The 16,700-nt window shown below is 44.4% G+C and overlaps 1 protein-coding gene across 7 annotated transcripts in view; it reads left to right on the top strand.

The window, feature by feature from the left end:
- Nucleotides 1-16,700, top strand: part of LOC109889749 (tyrosine-protein phosphatase non-receptor type 20) — a 77,345-nt gene that overhangs the window by 41,063 nt on the left and 19,582 nt on the right. For 4 of the 7 annotated variants that reach the window (XM_020481413.2, XM_020481414.2, XM_020481416.2 and 1 more), the window contains 16 exons: nt 3,969-4,070; nt 4,515-4,608; nt 5,092-5,177; nt 5,658-5,820; nt 6,242-6,456; nt 7,336-7,434; nt 7,574-8,004; nt 8,214-9,042; nt 9,651-9,821; nt 9,917-10,091; nt 10,613-10,823; nt 10,925-10,962; nt 12,080-12,144; nt 12,602-12,763; nt 14,795-15,203; nt 16,471-16,607. In XM_020481413.2, coding sequence (XP_020337002.1) covers nt 3,969-4,070; nt 4,515-4,608; nt 5,092-5,177; nt 5,658-5,820; nt 6,242-6,456; nt 7,336-7,434; nt 7,574-8,004; nt 8,214-9,042; nt 9,651-9,821; nt 9,917-10,091; nt 10,613-10,823; nt 10,925-10,962; nt 12,080-12,144; nt 12,602-12,763; nt 14,795-15,203; nt 16,471-16,607 — 3,387 coding nt within the window. Of the gene's footprint in view, nt 1-3,968; nt 4,071-4,514; nt 4,609-5,091; nt 5,178-5,657; nt 5,821-6,241; nt 6,457-7,335; nt 7,435-7,573; nt 8,005-8,213; nt 9,043-9,650; nt 9,822-9,916; nt 10,092-10,612; nt 10,824-10,924; nt 10,963-11,424; nt 11,669-12,079; nt 12,145-12,601; nt 12,764-14,794; nt 15,204-16,470; nt 16,608-16,700 lie in introns of those variants that run through there. The other 3 variants (XM_031823316.1, XM_020481415.2, XM_020481419.2) reach the window with 2 other exon arrangements.

The following is a 16,700-nucleotide window of genomic DNA, read 5'->3' as shown; positions in this document are numbered from 1 at the left end:
CACAAGTTCTCAATGGGATTAAGGTCTGATTAAGGTCTGGGGAGTTTCCTGGCCATCGACCCAAAATATCTATGTTTTGTTCCCCGAGACACTTAGTTATCACTTTTGCCTTATGGCAAGGTGCTCCATCATGCTGGAAAAGGCATTGTTCGTCACCAAACTGTTCCTGGATTGTTGGGAGAAGTTGCTCTCAGAGGATATGTTGGTACAAATTCTTTATTCATGGCTGTGTTCTTAGGCAAAATTGTGAGTGAGCCCACTCCCTCGGCTGAGAAGCAACCCCACACATGAATGGTCTCAGGATGCTTTACTGTTGGCATGACACAGGACTGATGGTAGCACTCACCTTGTCTTCTCCAGACAATCGGAAAGGGGTCCAATCCCAGCAGTCCAATCCCTGTACCTTTTGCAGAATATCAGTCTGTCCCTGATGTTTTTTCTGGAGAGAAGTGGCTTATTGCTGCCCTTCTTGACACCAGGCCATCCTCCAAAAGTCTTCACCTCACTGTGCGTGCAGATGCACTCACCCTGCCTGCTGCCATTCCTGAGCAAGCTCTGTACTGGTGGTGCCCCGATTCCGCAGCTGAATCAACTTTAGGAGACGGTCCTGGCGCTTGCTGGACTTTCTTGGGCGCCCTGAAGCCTTCGTCACAACAATTGAACCTCTCTCCTTGAAGTTCTTGATGATCTGATAAATGGTTGATTTAGGTGCAATCTTACTGCCAGCAATATCCTTGCCTGTAAAGCCCTTTTTGTGCAAAGCAATGATGATGGCTTGTGTTTCCTTGCAGGTAACCATGTTTGACAGAGGAAGAACAATGATTCCAAGCACCACCCTCCTTTTGAAGCTTCCAGTCTGTTATTCGAACTCAATCAGCATGACAGTGATCTCCAGCCTTGTCCTCGTCAACACTCACACCTGTGTTAACGAGAGAATCACTGACATGATGTCAGCTGGTCCTTTTGTGGCAGGGCTGGAATGCATTGGAAATGTTTTTTGGGGATTCAGTTCATTTGCAAGGCAAAGAAGGACTTTGCAATTTATTGCAATTCATCTGATCACTAATCATAACATTCTGGAGTACATGTAAATTGCCATCATACAAACTGAGGCAGCAGACATTGTGAAAATTAATCTATATGTCATTCTCAAAACTTTTAACCAGGTAGGCTAGTTGAGAACAAGTTCTCATTTACAACTGCGACCTGGCCAAGATAAAGCATAGCAGTGTGAACAGACAACAACACAGAGTTACACATGGAGTAAACAATAAACAAGTCAATAACACAGTAGAAAAAAAGGAGTCTATATACATTGTGTGCAAAAGGCACGAGGAGGTAGGCGAATAATTACAATTTTAGCAGATTAACACTGGAGTGATAAATGATCAGATGGTCATGTGCAGCTAGAGATACTGGTGTGCAAAAGAGCAGAAAAGTAAATAAATAAAAACAGTATGTGGATGAGGTAGGTAAATTGGGTGGGCTATTTACCGATGGACTATGTACAGCTGCAGTGATCGGTTAGCTGCTCAGATAGCAGATGTTTAAAGTTGGTGAGGGAGATAAAAGTCTCCAACTTCAGCGATTTTTGCAATTTGTTCCAGTCACAGGCAGCAGAGAACTGGAAGGAAAGGCGGCCAAATGAGGTGTTGGCTTTAGGGATGATCAGTGAGATACACCTGCTGGAGCGCGTGCTACGGGTGGGTGTTGCCATCGTGACCAGTGAACTGAGATAAGGCGGAGCTTTACCTAGACTTGTAGATGACCTGGAGACAGTGAGATTGGCGACAAATATGTAGCGAGGGCCAGCCGACTAGAGCATACAGGTCGCAGTGGTGGGTGGTATATGGTGCTTTAGTAACAAAGCGGATGGCACTGTGATAAACTGCATCCAGTTTGCTGAGTAGAGTATTGGAAGCTATTTTGTAGATGACATCGCCGAAGTCGAGGATTGGTAGGATAGTCAGGTAGGATAGTCAAGGAGGCTTTGTTGCGAAATAGAAAGCCAATTCTGGATTTGATTTTGGATTTGAGATGTTTGATATGAGTCTGGAAGGAGAGTTTACAGTCTAGCCAGACACCTAGGTACTTATAGATGTCCACATATTCTAGGTCGGAACCATCCAGGGTGGTGATGCTAGTCAGGCGTGCGGGTGCAGGCAGCGAACGGTTGAAAAGCATGCATTTGGTTTTACTAGCGTTTAAGAGCAGTTGGAGGCCACGGTAGGAGTGTTATGGCGTTGAGGCTCGATTGGAGGTTCGATGGCACAGTGTCCAAGGAAGGGACAGAAGTATACAGAATGGTGTCGTCTGTGTCGTGGGGGTGGATCAGGGAATCGCCCGCAGCAAGAGCAACATCATTGATATATACAGAGAAAAGAATCGGCACGAGAATTGAACCCTGTGGCACCCCCATAGAGACTGCCAGAGGACCGGACAGCATGCCCTCCGATTTGACACACTGAACTCTGTCTGCAAAGTAGTTGGTGAACCAGGCAAGGCAGTCATCAGAAAAACCGAGGCTACTGAGTCTGCCGATAAGAATATGGTGATTGACAGAGTCGAAAGCCTTGGCAAGGTCTGCACAGTACTGTCTTCTATCGATGGCGGTTATGATATCGTTTAGTACCTTGAGCGTGGCTGAGATGTAACCGGCCGTAACCGGCTCGGAAACCAGATTGCACAGCGGAGAAGGTACGGTGGGATTCGAGATGGTCAGTGACCTGTTTGTTGACTTGGCTTTTGAAGACCTTAGATAGGCAGGGCAGGATGGCTGACTAAAAAGTATTTAGTCAGCCACCAATTGTGCAAGTTCTCCCACTTAAAAAGATGAGAGAGGCCTGTAATTTTCATCATAGGTACACTTCAACTATGACAGACAAAATGAAAAAAAAAAATCCAGAAAATCACATTGTAGGATTTTTAATGAATTTATTTGCAAATTATGGTGGAAAATAAGTATTTGGTCAATAACAAAAGTTTAGCTCAATACTTTGTTATATACCCTTTGTTGGCAATGACAGAGGTCAAACGTTTTCTGTAAGACTTATTTCTGAAGAGATTCATTTTTAAAATTAGAAGTTCGAACTGTTTTGGTATGGACCTGGAAAGTATGACATTACTTTGCAGGCTATCTCTGCAGTAGACTGCAACTCCTCCCCCTTTGGCAGTTCTCTCTTGACGGAAAATGTTATAGTTGGGTATGGAAATCTCAGAATTTTTGGTGGCCTTCCTAAGCCAGGATTCAGACACAGCAAGGACATCAGGGAATACGGTAGCAACGGAGTGCGAGTGCAATATCAAATGTAGTATTTGATGCTTTCTCCGCACTCTCGTCCCCACAAGAACGTACTCAATAGAACACTCGTGGAGAACAAACTCTGAGCATGAAAGTGTAGAAGCACGGTTGTATGAGAAACACCCTTAAGTACACACGGCCGGTACAGTGAAACTGCGAATGGCTCATTAAGTCCATGATATAGCTATAGCATAGCAGCTGTCGAAAGCTGTGTATGCTGGAAACCCTTGGGTGAAGAGGTCAAGTGAAGGGTTGTGTTGTTCATATGAATTTTGTGTGTTTTAACGCTATTGACAACCTTAACAGAATGGTTGTGTGGTATAGGATGTGATTTTTTTTTTTGTCCCTGAGGGGAAATACTTGGAAAATGCTACTTGTTCAAGAGACTTAATGAGATAATAGGTTAGCCGGTCATGTTCGTGGCTAATGGATAACTGGATTAAGGCTGGAGTTCAGGAAATTTGGAATACGTTTAGTTGTAAGGCGTTATTGTAAACGAGCTGTAGAATTCACGACGTGATAGCATTCTTGGCATTCGTTCATATTCTCTCTCTTTCTCTCACACACCCCCCTACCCCTTATCACCTCCCCTATCTCTCTCTCTGTCCCTCTCACTGTCTCCCCATTTCCCCCTCCTGTCTCCCTCTTTCTCTCCCTCCCCCTCCAGGAGGTGTGTTCCAGGTCTCCCTCTCTCTGCAGTCTGAGAGCCAGGGAACAGCTTGTGGTGGAGCTGAAGAAGGCCAACGGCAGCCTGGGTATAAGTGTAGCTGTGAGTAAATCTATATATGTTACAGTAGTGCTTCCCAACTCCACACCTTAGCCATGCCATAGAAACAGAATAACTAGAACGTGTACCCATGAGTGTTCCAGTCAAATTGCTTTGTCGCTTCTAGTAATTATATTCCTCATTTCCACCTATAATACTACTACTGTCTCAGTCACACCAATCTACAGTACACATTCTTCTATAGGGTGGAGGTTAGGGGTCATGCTAGGGTTTAGGTTTAGGGGTCATGATCAAAACAATCCCTAGGTGCCTTTGCCTAGCCCCTACTTGCAGGCTCCTATACCTAATGCAGTATGTTATATGTTCTCTATAGGGGAGTCAACACCCGTGTTAGTTTTAGAGGCAGTAGTCTGAGGCTAGGGCCAGGGGTAGAAGATATAATATATACAGTACAGTATGCGATACAGTATGTGTTGTAACCTACAGGGTGGAATGAACACCTGTGTTCGTTACGAGGGGATATACATCAAGAGTCTGGTGCCAGGGGCCGCTGCTGAGCAGGACGGGCGCATTCAGATAGGTAACCAAACATCACTCCTCAACCAATACCTGACTCGCTTCACACATTCAAATAGGTAACCAGACATCACTAATCAACCAATACCAGACTAGCTTCACACATTCAAATAGGTAACCAAACATCACTACTCAACCAATACCAAACTAGCTTCAAACATTCAAATAGGTAACCAGACATCACTAATCAACCAATACCAGACTAGCTTCACACATTCAAATAGGTAAACAAACATCACTCCTCAACCAATACCTGACTAGCTTCACACATTCAAATAGGTAACCAAACATCACTCCTCAACCAATACCTGACTAGCTTCACACATTCAAATAGGTAACCAAACATCACTAATCAACCAATACCAGACTAGCTTCGCACATTCAAATAGGTAACCAGACATCACTAATCAACCAATACCAGACTAGCTTCACACGTTCAAATAGGTAACCAGACATCACTAATCAATCATGTGCGTATGTATGACAGGTGACCGACTGCTGGAAGTTGATGGGTCCAACCTACGAGGTGTAACACACAAACAGGCCGTGGAGTGCCTGAAGAAGACTGGAGAGGTACGATGCACGCACACACACTACATCTTTCTCTCGCTCTTTAGTCTCGCTTCTCTTTAGTTCTCACTCCTTCTCTCTTGGCATTGGCAGGGCAAACCATATGTTTACAGCTGTTGTTATTTTAGCCTTTGCTAATGAGCTTTAGCCACAGCCTTTAGGCTTGCTGACGTTAGCATGCTCTACACTGACACCTGGGCCACATCTCTAACATAGTGTTGACAGACAGCTTAGCTTAGCCCAGTCACCCCCTGTCCAATCATTGGGTTACGTAACTCGCAGATTCCAGGACAAAAACAAATAACATAACAAATCTAGCTATTTTCTCACATGACTTCACTAGCATAATGAGTCTCTAAACAGCACTGTCTTAACCCTTTCTCCCTATTGTCGGACAGAATTCTGTGATTTTAGCTGTTTTGTTTTTTCTGTGTGCATGATCATTGTGTGTGTATGAACGCTGTGTGTGTGTGTGTGTGTTAGGTGGTGAGTCTGCTTTTAGAGAGGGAGCCCCAGGTGGTGTTGGGGGCGGGAGCGAATCGCCCCCGCTCAGCTTCACAGAGCCAATCAGGAAGTCTCAGGAGAGACAGCTCCATGGAGATGACCTTGAGTGGCAAGACCAAGGACTACAGCTTTGTCACTGATGGTGAGAGGAGAGGGCACACACACAAACACAAAGGCACACAACCAGGCAGACACACACAGACTCCCCCGAGGTGGCTGTGACTTATCTGACAGCTACATTGTGTTGGCTGTCACAGACAGCCCCGACACACCCCCAGTCCCCTGAGAGCTGACACACTGATGCCTTATAGCTCAGTGTGTGTCTGCACGTGCGTGTGTGTCAGCACTGTGCATATGCGTGCGTCCGTACATATGTACAGACCTCGGTCTTGGTTTTACTGTTTTACACACATTCCAGTCTGGTGGAGGGCTACAATGAAATGGAATGAGTTTAACAGCAGAAAATGCTTGTTGGTGCATGTAAATAATGATGTGAAGCTGAATCACCCTCCCCCTCTCTCAAACACTCTGAAAATAATGATGACCCTTTGCGCTCTTCTCAGACAACACTCTGGAGGTGCTGTTGAAGAAGAGCCTGTGTGGTTTGGGCTTCAGCTTCTACATCAGTGAGTTGAACAGTGGTTGTGACCAGGGCAGCAGTGTGGTGCGGATCAAAACCCTTTTCCAGGGTCAACCAGCCAAGGAGTCAGGACAGATCAGAGAAGGAGACGTCATATTGGCTGTTAATGGACAATGGGTTAAAGGCCTCAGCTACCAGGTACACAATGTCTTTCTTGTACAAATCTCTTTATCTTTGTCCTTCAAGCTAGATATGAAGAATTGTGTCCTGTTGGTGAGTGTGAATGAGGTGGTTAGAGTTAGCGTTGTATTGAGATTAGGTTGTGAATGTCAGGGTTCGGTGTTAAATATTTTCATATGTTGGCGTGCCTTGCTGAATCTGAGAGAGGGGGGGGGGGGGGGGGTCTACCGATGAGGCGCAAGAGCATCACCAATGGCGTTCTTTGTCTTTTTATATGTTCTTTTAACGAATTATGATATGTTGCACCGGCACCACCGATTATTTTGACGAGTGATGATTTCGTGGAGGCTTAAGAGGAGGCGAGCGATTTTTAACCAGAGAGTTTGGGTAGTTCCATTCGTGTCATCTAGGTATCTAGCTAGTGCATGCAATATTTGGTTGTCGTTTCTGAAAAGAGGTTTAGTTTAGTGTTAGAATGCAGTGCGTATATCTCTGTATGTTAGCTCCATGCTTTATTCAGCATTCACTCTCTCCCTCCTTTGCTCTCTGTGCCACATCACAGTTAATCCCCTAATCTGATCTATCGGAAATGAACTCTGCACGTCTCACCTATGGCTCTGAACTATGGATTACACAGCGGTCGGACTGAGACGGCAGTGGCGTTAACATGCAAATTAGCTGTTGTCATGGGAATGCTTGGTGGCAAAGGGGTATTGCATGTGTCTGTGGCCCGCCAAAATAACCATACATATTTACGTCAGTGCACAAAGTACGTTGACAAATAAATGCAGCAGATACAGAGAACTCCCGACCAATATGCCCCTGCCCTCCCCAGCAGACTGAACCACACACATACCAAAAAATTCCTTGTACTGACCCTTGACCGCTCATCCACAGAGGGTGTTGTTCCTGCTCCGTGGGCCTCCGTCTGAGGTCCACCTGACTCTCTGCAGACCTGCTTCTGGAGTACTGTCTCAACTGGATGCTGACACACTGGTGAGTACACACACACACACACACACACTCTCACACACAGAGAAAAACAGGCTCACAGATAAATAGACACATGCACACACACCTACACACACTGAGCACTGAGAATTGAGCACTGAGTGGTATCTCTCTCTTCAAATAGGTTCCTTTCTTGTCTCCAACCCGTGGGGTGAGGTCCAAGTCTCTAGACATCAGGCTAGGGGAAGATTATAGCCAGCTGCTCAAGCTACAGGCATACCAGAACCCTCAGGAAAACCAGTCCCAGAAGGAGCCAATGCAGACATCACAAGCCCAGGACCAAGCCTCCAGGCAGGCCAGACAAACAGACAAATCCCCTGAGCCCTCTGGAGGTCCGAAGACTCAACAGAGTCAGGATAGTCAAGACAGTGAGATGGACGCAGCCGAGAACCAGCCTTCCTCACCCTCTCCCTCACCCCCTTCCCCCATCTCCCTCGCCAGCAGAAGTGATGCAGGAGACAGTGAAGAGTTGTCGGTTGTGGACGAGGAAGGTTCCGAAGAAATGAGCTCGGCATCTGTTGGGGCCAAGACCAGTACTAGTCCCGTGTATACCAGGTAACGTTGATGTAACATTTTAAGTACAGAACAAATTATTGATTGCTGCCTTTTAGAAACAGGTCGCTCTTGTAAAATACATGTTTATTTTCAATGCGATTTACCTGTGTAATTAAAGGATCAATTAAATGCAAATAAATACAAACGCAAACACACACACACACACACACACACACACAACTGTTAATGAACCCTGTATGTACTTCCAGTGGCATCAGAGAAGAGGCGGACGGCAGTTTAACATACTGCCTTATGGGTGATGGAATAACCATTCTGGCTGATAAAGAGTACTTGACCATCAGTTCGACTTCGGACAGGCCCTCTAGCCTTACCTCAAACACCTCATGTACCCCCAGTGTGGCTCCACACACTACTTCTCATACCTCCAGGACCAGATCCACCCCCCCTACTAGGGTCCGATCCACCACCCCCAAAAGTACTTCCATCCCCCACAGCTTGTCCTCGAAAACCACAAGCTCAACAAACCCCAATTTGTCATTGCAAACCACCTCTGTCCAGCAGACACCAGCTCAGCCCTCCTCTAGGCCTACATCCAGCATTTCCTCTAGGATGTCTGACCTCAACATCAGCCACTCGGTGCATCCTCTCCAGCCCCAGCATGCTACACCTCCTCTTCCCAGCCTCTCCTCCTATACCTCCAACCCCAACTCCAGGATCTCTGATTGCAAACACAGCATCACCTCCGATCGTAAACACAGCATCACCTCCGATCGTAAACACAGCATCACCTTCGATCGTAAGCACAACATCACCTCCGATCGTAAACACAGCATCACATTCAAGACTACCAATGCCTCCAACATCACTCGTTCAGTCATCCAATACAATCCCCAGCCCCCTGACACATTGCCCCCCTCGCAACCCCCCGCACGCCACCCCTCTCCCCAGCCTCCCTTGTCCTCACTCTCTCCCCCCATTCAGGCTGCACCTCTCCCACACACACACCCTACCTGGAGACAGGAGACAGAAGGGGAGGAGGACGAAGATGAGGATGAGAATGAGGAGGATCCCAGAAAAGTGAGACTTAATGTCAATGACAATACTTTTTAATTTGTTTAATCACATCCATAAAATCACTTTCCTAGATGCTGGATTAAAGAGGATAATGTAGAACAAAAAATACATCTGTCAGTATTATTTTCCTGACGCAGCCCTAGTTTTGGGTTGAAATGTTGTCCGATTAAACAACACTTTGGGAGGATATACCAGTGTGCAGATGAATTTTTTGTTCTAGTGACATTTGATTGAACTTTATTCATAGGGATCCCGAGTGGCACAGCGGTCTGAATCTTGAACCAGGGACTGTAGAGTCACTACAGCCCCTAGTTCTAATCCAGGTTGTATCACATCTGGCCGTGATTGGGAGTCCCATAGGGAATCACAATTGGCCCCGCGTCGCCGGTGTAGGCCGTCATTGTAAATCATATTTTTTTTATTAACTCACTTTCCTAGTTAAATGAAGTTGAATTTTAATTTAAAAATTATAAAAACAATAAAAAAAAAAAAATGAAATAGCACTTTTCACAACTGCGTTCACAAAAACCCAAGCCTAAACACTAAAGAAAACAACAGAGATAGAAAATAGAACAAAGGCCTGGACACTGTCTTTTGTGTTTTCCATCCAGGGCATGATGAAGGAATTTGAGATGTGTGTGGTTCTGACCAAGTCGTGGAGCGGTAGTTTTGGGTTCACCATCACACGCAGCAAACTGGATGCCTGCTACTACATTCAGGACATACTGGACAACCCTGCTAAGACGGACGGACGGCTCAGACCAGGGGACAGACTAGTCACGGTATGCACACACACATGGGCACACACACATGGACAAACATATACACATAGGCACACATTATCTTTATCTGTCTCTCCCATATTCCCCACTCCCAGGTCAATGGCCAGGATATGACGAATGTGACGGATGAGGTTGCCATGTCGATCCTGAGGTCGTCTCCTAGGAGACTGAGTTTGATCCTGGGGAGGGCGGTGACCAACCTGATCGCTCCACCTTTTCCAGACAACCTGCAAGACATCATACTGCACAAGACACCGACTGGACAGCTTGGTAAAACACTGAATGGGAGCGTGACTATTAGTATTTATCAGATGGGAGAACTATATTATAGGAAGCCAGTGTGAGGGTCTGCGCGTGGGAGAAAAAAAATCTGTGTAGAACTACGTAGGTACTCAAACCATGAAAAGGGAAAACCAACGAGGTCGAGATGCAAAAATATACTTAAATTGAATCCATGCTCAAACGGATATTAAAAGATCCTCGTTGCGAAGTGCTAAACAAAGAAAGGAGCGTACGTTTCGGCTTCGTCGGTGCTGTACAAACTCATTAAGGAGGCACGGACTTAAGAAGACACACCTGCTGTGCGTAACAGATGCACAGGTGCAGGGAAAAGGTGCTCTGTTACAATTTCAACCTTTCTGTCTGTATTATATCTGTAATATCTGGATGGTGCTCATTAGGGCACGCCGTAGCAAACACTTTGCAATGGAAAATATTCCGTTGTTTAGGTCGTGTATCCTCTGGTCACTCTGTTTTCTTCTGTTTTTGTCCCTAATGAACACATCTCTCAGGTATAAAGCTGACGGGTGGTATAGGCAGCAAATGGCAGGGGATCTACTGTCTGGAGGTGGTTCCTGGTTCACCTGCCTGTGAGGAAGGCAGCGTCCAACCAAACGACAGGATCCTGTACATCTGTGGCCGATGCACCATGGGAATGACTCTGGAGGACGCTGTCAAGGCCTGCGAGACTGCTCCGCGCAAAGTGAAACTTAAGGCCACCAGGTGTGTGGCGTTGCCTGAGTGTGTGTGTGTGTTTTGTAGGAATGCATACATTTTTTTTGTTAAATGATCCGTCTGTTTGCTTTCTTTCTTGTTTCTTGTAGAGATGACCAGCCTGTGACTCCCAAAGCCAAGAGTCATGGTGCGTATAAGATCATGTACTGAGGTGCTTTAACCTCCCGGTGACCACTATGTTCAGTTCAGGACTCTCAGTGTATATGACTGCTGGTTCACATAGAAACAGACACGAACTGAAACACTGGAATGTTGGCTAAGTGTTGCAATGGGTTAAGTTGATGTAATGAGAAGTTTGTAACCAGGCAGGTTGATGCCTCATTGACGAAGTAGATGCTATTCTCAGATCAATCATTACCTGGTTAGATAACCATATTACCTGAGACAGAAGCTTCATGCTTTGGTCTTTCAACATTACGGTGTGTGATTCTGTGTCCTGTCTGTCTGTGTCCAGGTCTCAGTGACCTGAGAGAGTGGAAGAAGGAGGAGCAAAGGGAGTATTTCAGTGGGACCTCTCTCTCGCTAATATTTGTTATTGGTCTCTCTCCTCTCTCATCTCTTTGTCTGTGTTTGTAGCCGTAGCCCGGTGCTGACAGACAGTGTGTGTGTGTTTGTTGACGGACAGGGCCTGTGCTGCCACTGCAGGATTAATTATTACAGAGCATCTAAACCTCCACTGGGGTATTAGACCACACACACACACACACTAGTTGTTTGTTGACAGTGAGGGGTGAGGTAGAGGGAAAGAGAGGGGCAGTCTGAAAGGCCAGTGTTGTCTACCTGTTCGAGAGGACACCTACGCACCAAAATGGCCACAGAGGAGAGAGGTCAACGTGAGTTCCTGTCCTGTTCTGAATATATCATCACCAGGGGGAATGTTTTACTTTTGTTTGACGTGGACAGCTTTTGCAGAGGCTTTTTTTTTGTGACTGGAGGGATAGAACATTATCCAAGGTCAAACAGGAATGAATATGTGTTAGATTGATCTTGTTTGATCATACGTCTGTATTGGTTGTGGTACCTTTGCTTATGAATTATTGATGATGTATGTTTCTAATACTTGCAAGTTTTTTTTTTTTTATCTCTCAGTAGATTAAGTTACATTGAGCAGGATTCAGGAACATTGAGCAGGAGCTATCATTTACCTTACCTGCCACACTGGCCTTTTGGTTACATAATATAGCAAACCTTTTTTGTCCGTTGAAATGGAAATATTTTGTTCTGTCTCTCTGTTTGTCCTGTAGCTAAAGCCGTGCCCGAAACCACTGGGAAATTCAGACCACTTCTCTCTGTCACCTCCGATCAAGACGTAAGTGTTAGCTCTCACTGTCTCTCTGTCTCTCTATCTCTCTATCTACCTATCACTCTCTCTCTTTTGCTGTCTCTCTTTCTCCAACTTTTCTTTCTCTATATATTTCTCTCTCTCTCTCTCTATCTATCTCTCTCTCTCTCTCTCTCTCTCTGATGACACAGGTTGAAACTAGAGTCATCTGTTCTCTCGGCTTGGGGCCTGTGTGGGCTTTCTCACCTGATTCATGCATTAATATTTTACTGCTCAAACACTGCTTACCTCAGCCTGTGGCAGAGAATTGGGAATGCTCTTATAGCAGTCTGGATAAAAGTGTCTACTTAATGGATAAATTGTAATTGCAAGTATCGCGAGATAAGGGCTTCCTAACTAGAATTCTCACAGTAATTTGACTTAAGTGGAAGTTGGCATTCACCCCGATGACTGGATTTGTAACTTCCACCTTTCCCTCTCTCAGAGCTGTATCTTGCAAATATATGTGTGTAAACCAGAGAGAGGGGGTCTGGGCTTTGCTCTGATTGGAGGATGCAACGGAAGTACGCTCAGAGTGAAGGAGATATGCGCTGGAGGCATGGCGCAGCAGGATGGACAGCTCAGAGTGGGAGACATACTGCTCGAGGTACACACACGCTAAAGCCCTGCACAGGCATGCATTTTAAGCCCAAGGCCTACCCATGCCTGCGACATTCAGAAACTCTAAATCAGAAATAACTTAGTACAGTAAATCCATTAGTTGCTCCTCTCTGTCTGTCACTCGCTCACTGGGCACAGCTCGCTCTGCATGCGCTCTACTCATGGCTGCTTTGAGTCTGTGAGTATCCATAGCAACGGCTCCACTTGGGCTGCTCTGCTCAATGAAGAGACATAAGTGAGCATTTAGCTGTTAGCTATTTTTTGTCACTCTAAACATTTTCTGTGAAATAATCTCTCCTGTCTTCTATTTGACGAGGTTGAAGCACTTCGTTATGATCTTAGTCAGATATGACTGTACTGTCCGGCAGAGCACACACAAAGGGTTCAGCTTCAAAATATTAGTGATAGACGAGCCCTGCCTGTACCCTAGTTATTCGGGCTCTGGTCGGGTAGCAGAGCTCTTACGCACACATGTGACTTATCAATGACTGATCCATCCATGACTGATGATGTGTCCAAACATGACTTTTAATACAGTTGAAGTCGGCCGTTTACATATACCTTAGCCAAATACATTTAAACTCAGTTTTTCACAATTCCTGACATTTAATCCTAGTAAAATTCCCTGTTTTAGGACAGTTAGGATCACCACTTAATTTTAAGAATGTGAAATGTCAGAATAATAGTAGAGAGTGATTTATTTCAGCTTTCATTTCTTTCATCACACTCCCAGTGGGTCAGAAGTTTACATCCACTCAATTAGTATTTGGTAGCTTTGCCTTTTTAAATCCCACAATAAATTTGGTGAATTTTGGCCCATTCCTCCTGACATAGCTGGTGTAACTGAGTCAGGTTTGTAGAATGCCTTGCTCGCACACGCTTTTTCAGTTCTGCCCACAAATATTCTATAGGATTGAGGTCAGGGCTTTGTGATGGCCACTCCAATACCTTGACTTTGTTGTCCTTATACCATTCTGCCACAACTTTGGAAGTATGCTTGGGATCGTTATCCACCCCCACAACATGATGCTCCCACCCCCGTGCTTCACAGTTGGGATGGTGTTCTTCGGCTTGCAAGCCTCCCCCTTTTTCCTCCAAACATAACGATGGTCATTATGGCCAATCAGTTCTATTTTGTTCATCAGACCAGAGGATATTTCTCCAAAAAGTACGAACTTTGTCCCCATGTGCAGTTGCAAACCATAGTCTGGCTTTTTTATGGCAGTTTTGGCGCAGTGGCTTCTTCCTTGCTAAACGGCCTTTCAGGTTATGTCGATATAGGACTCGTTTTACTGTGGATATGGATACTTTTGTACCCGTTTCCTCCAGCATCTTCACAAGGTCCTTTGCTGTTGTTCTGGGAATGATTTGCACTTTTTAGCACCAAAGTACATTCATCTCTAGGAGACAGAACGCATCTCCTTCCCGTATGACGGCTGCGTGGTCCCATGGTGTTTATACTTGCGTGTTATTGTTTGTACAGATGAAAATGGTACCTTCAGGCGTTTGGAAATTGCTCCCAAGGTTGAACCAGACTTGTGGAGGTCTATAATTTCTTTTCTGAGGTCTTGGCTGATTTACCCATGATGTTAAGCAAAGAGGCACAAAGTTTGAAGGTAGGCCTTGAAATACATCCATAGGTACACCTCCAATTGACTCAAATGATGTCAATTAGCCTATCAGAAGCTTCTAAAGCCATGACATAATTTTCTGTATTTTTCCAAGCTGTTTAAAGGCACAGTCAAGTTAGTGTATGCAAAATTCTGACCCACTGGAATTGTGATACAGTGAATTATAAGTGAAATAATCTCTCTGTAAACAATTATTGGAAAAAAGACTTGTGTCGTGCACAAAGTAGATGTCCTAACCTACTTGCCAGAACTATAGTTTGTTTTAACAATACATTTTTGGAGTGGTTGAAAAAAAAGTTTTAATGACCTAAGTGTATTTAAACTTCCGACTTCAACTGTATATTTGTACTAAATATGTGTCATTGTTGTATTCAAATGTGTTCTAGGTGAATGGTATAATAGTATCAGGTCTGAGCCACTGTAAGGTGGTGGATATCCTCCGTCAGGCTGAGGGAAACATCCAACTCACAATCTGTAGAGACATACCAAGGGCCAACACAGCACCCTGCACTGATGTACCCTTCTCTATGGCCTTCCCTGGAGACAACATGGCCGTCTGTCCTGGATCAAATATGGCCTCTTATCCTGGATCAAATATGGCACCTTGTCCTGGATCAAATACGGCCTCCTGCCCTGAAGTCAACATGGCTACCAGCAATCGATCCAACATGGCATCCTGCACTGGATCAAATGTGTCAGTCTTCATCGAAGCCCGTATGTCGGACAATGCCGAGCCATTCTCCAACCCTTCTGCATGTTCCTCACCTTATTTCCAGCAGGAGGACCTTCCCTCTGGTGAGATAGGGATAGTTAATCCAAAAGTAATATTTGTTTTGGGGTTTCATACTTAAAAAGTGTTATTTTTAGCTATGTTTAGCGAAGTAAATATTTCAATCTGCAGGCCTAAATCCTAAACAAAATGTACTTAAATGCCCAATGCAGCCATTTTTATCTCAATGTCAAATCATTTCTGGGTAACAATTAAGTACCTTACTATGATTACTTTTGACCATTTTAATTGAAAACGAACAAAATCGCTTTTTAACAAGAGCAATTTCTCAAGATAAAATTGCTCGGACTTTCAGGGAGTGGTCTGAGTGGGGAGGGGAAAACTGGAAACTAGTTGTTATTGGCAGATAGGTTTGTAACTCTTTCTTATCAAATTTTATTGGTCACATACACATGTTTAGCAGATATTATTGCAAGTGTAGCGAAATGCTTGTGTTTCTAGCTTCCAACAGTGCAGTAATATCTAACAAGTAATATCTAATGTTTTCACAACAATACACAAAGTAAAGGAATGGAATTAAGAATTTACAAATATTTGGTCGAGCAATGTCGGAGCGGCATAGACTAAAATACAGTAGAATACAGTATGAGTAGTGCAAAATATGTAAACATTATTAAAGTGACTAGTGACTTCCAAATTATTAAAGTGGCCATTGATTTCAAGTCTATGTATATAGGGCAGTAGCCTCTAATATATTAACAAATTTACCGTCTGGTGATTTCACCAGGCAGGCCAAAACTGTATCCCACCAAAACAGGCTTAAATTTCAGGCGGCCTTTTCAAACGGCTCTTACACTAAAAGGGCATTAAAAAACTAAAACGATATTTGTCCTCCGAAGAGGGGTGGTGGTGGGCGGGTAAATTATTATTTTTTTAAATAAAGAATAGGAGCAGGGTAAATTTTATACCGATGGCCATCAGGCTGCTGAACAGTGGAACATAGTAGGACAGATGTAGAATGTTGAACAGTGGGACATAGGACAAATGTACGGACCAATACATGGTCGGGCAGTAGACTGCAGAGACAGAATAATTATGTTTCCATATTGAATGTATAATAGTGTATTATTTTTTTGTATTTGTATGCTGGCTTCACAAAAATAATTTTCATGTAAAAAAAAAGTAGGGCATTACATTTGTACAATTTCACAGTATTATTCCAACCTCATACTGTGGAAATATATGTCTAAAACCCAGGAAAATAACATTTTTCATTGCACTGGGCCTTCTAAATAATTGAGTCATAATTGAGTCATATATAATTTTTTCCAGTGTATTTGATTACAGAGGGAACTTCAGATCCAGTACCTGATGTAGAGGAGGACATTACCCCACTTTCACCCCCCGATGCCTCCTATCACCCCTCACTCCGCCTGCGAGCCCTCACAGAAGAGGACATGGCTGGACAGGTAACACACAACACTGTAGCATTGCAGTCTATTGTGAAAATAGGAGCCCCCATACTCACCTGTCACTTCTCTCTCTCTTTCTCTTTCTGGTGC

This window comes from Oncorhynchus kisutch, linkage group LG4, assembly GCF_002021735.2.
Source record: "Oncorhynchus kisutch isolate 150728-3 linkage group LG4, Okis_V2, whole genome shotgun sequence".
Classification (NCBI taxonomy): domain Eukaryota; kingdom Metazoa; phylum Chordata; class Actinopteri; order Salmoniformes; family Salmonidae; genus Oncorhynchus; species Oncorhynchus kisutch.
The sequence above is the reverse complement of the archived record's forward strand: the minus strand, read 5'-3'. Positions and strand labels throughout refer to the sequence as shown.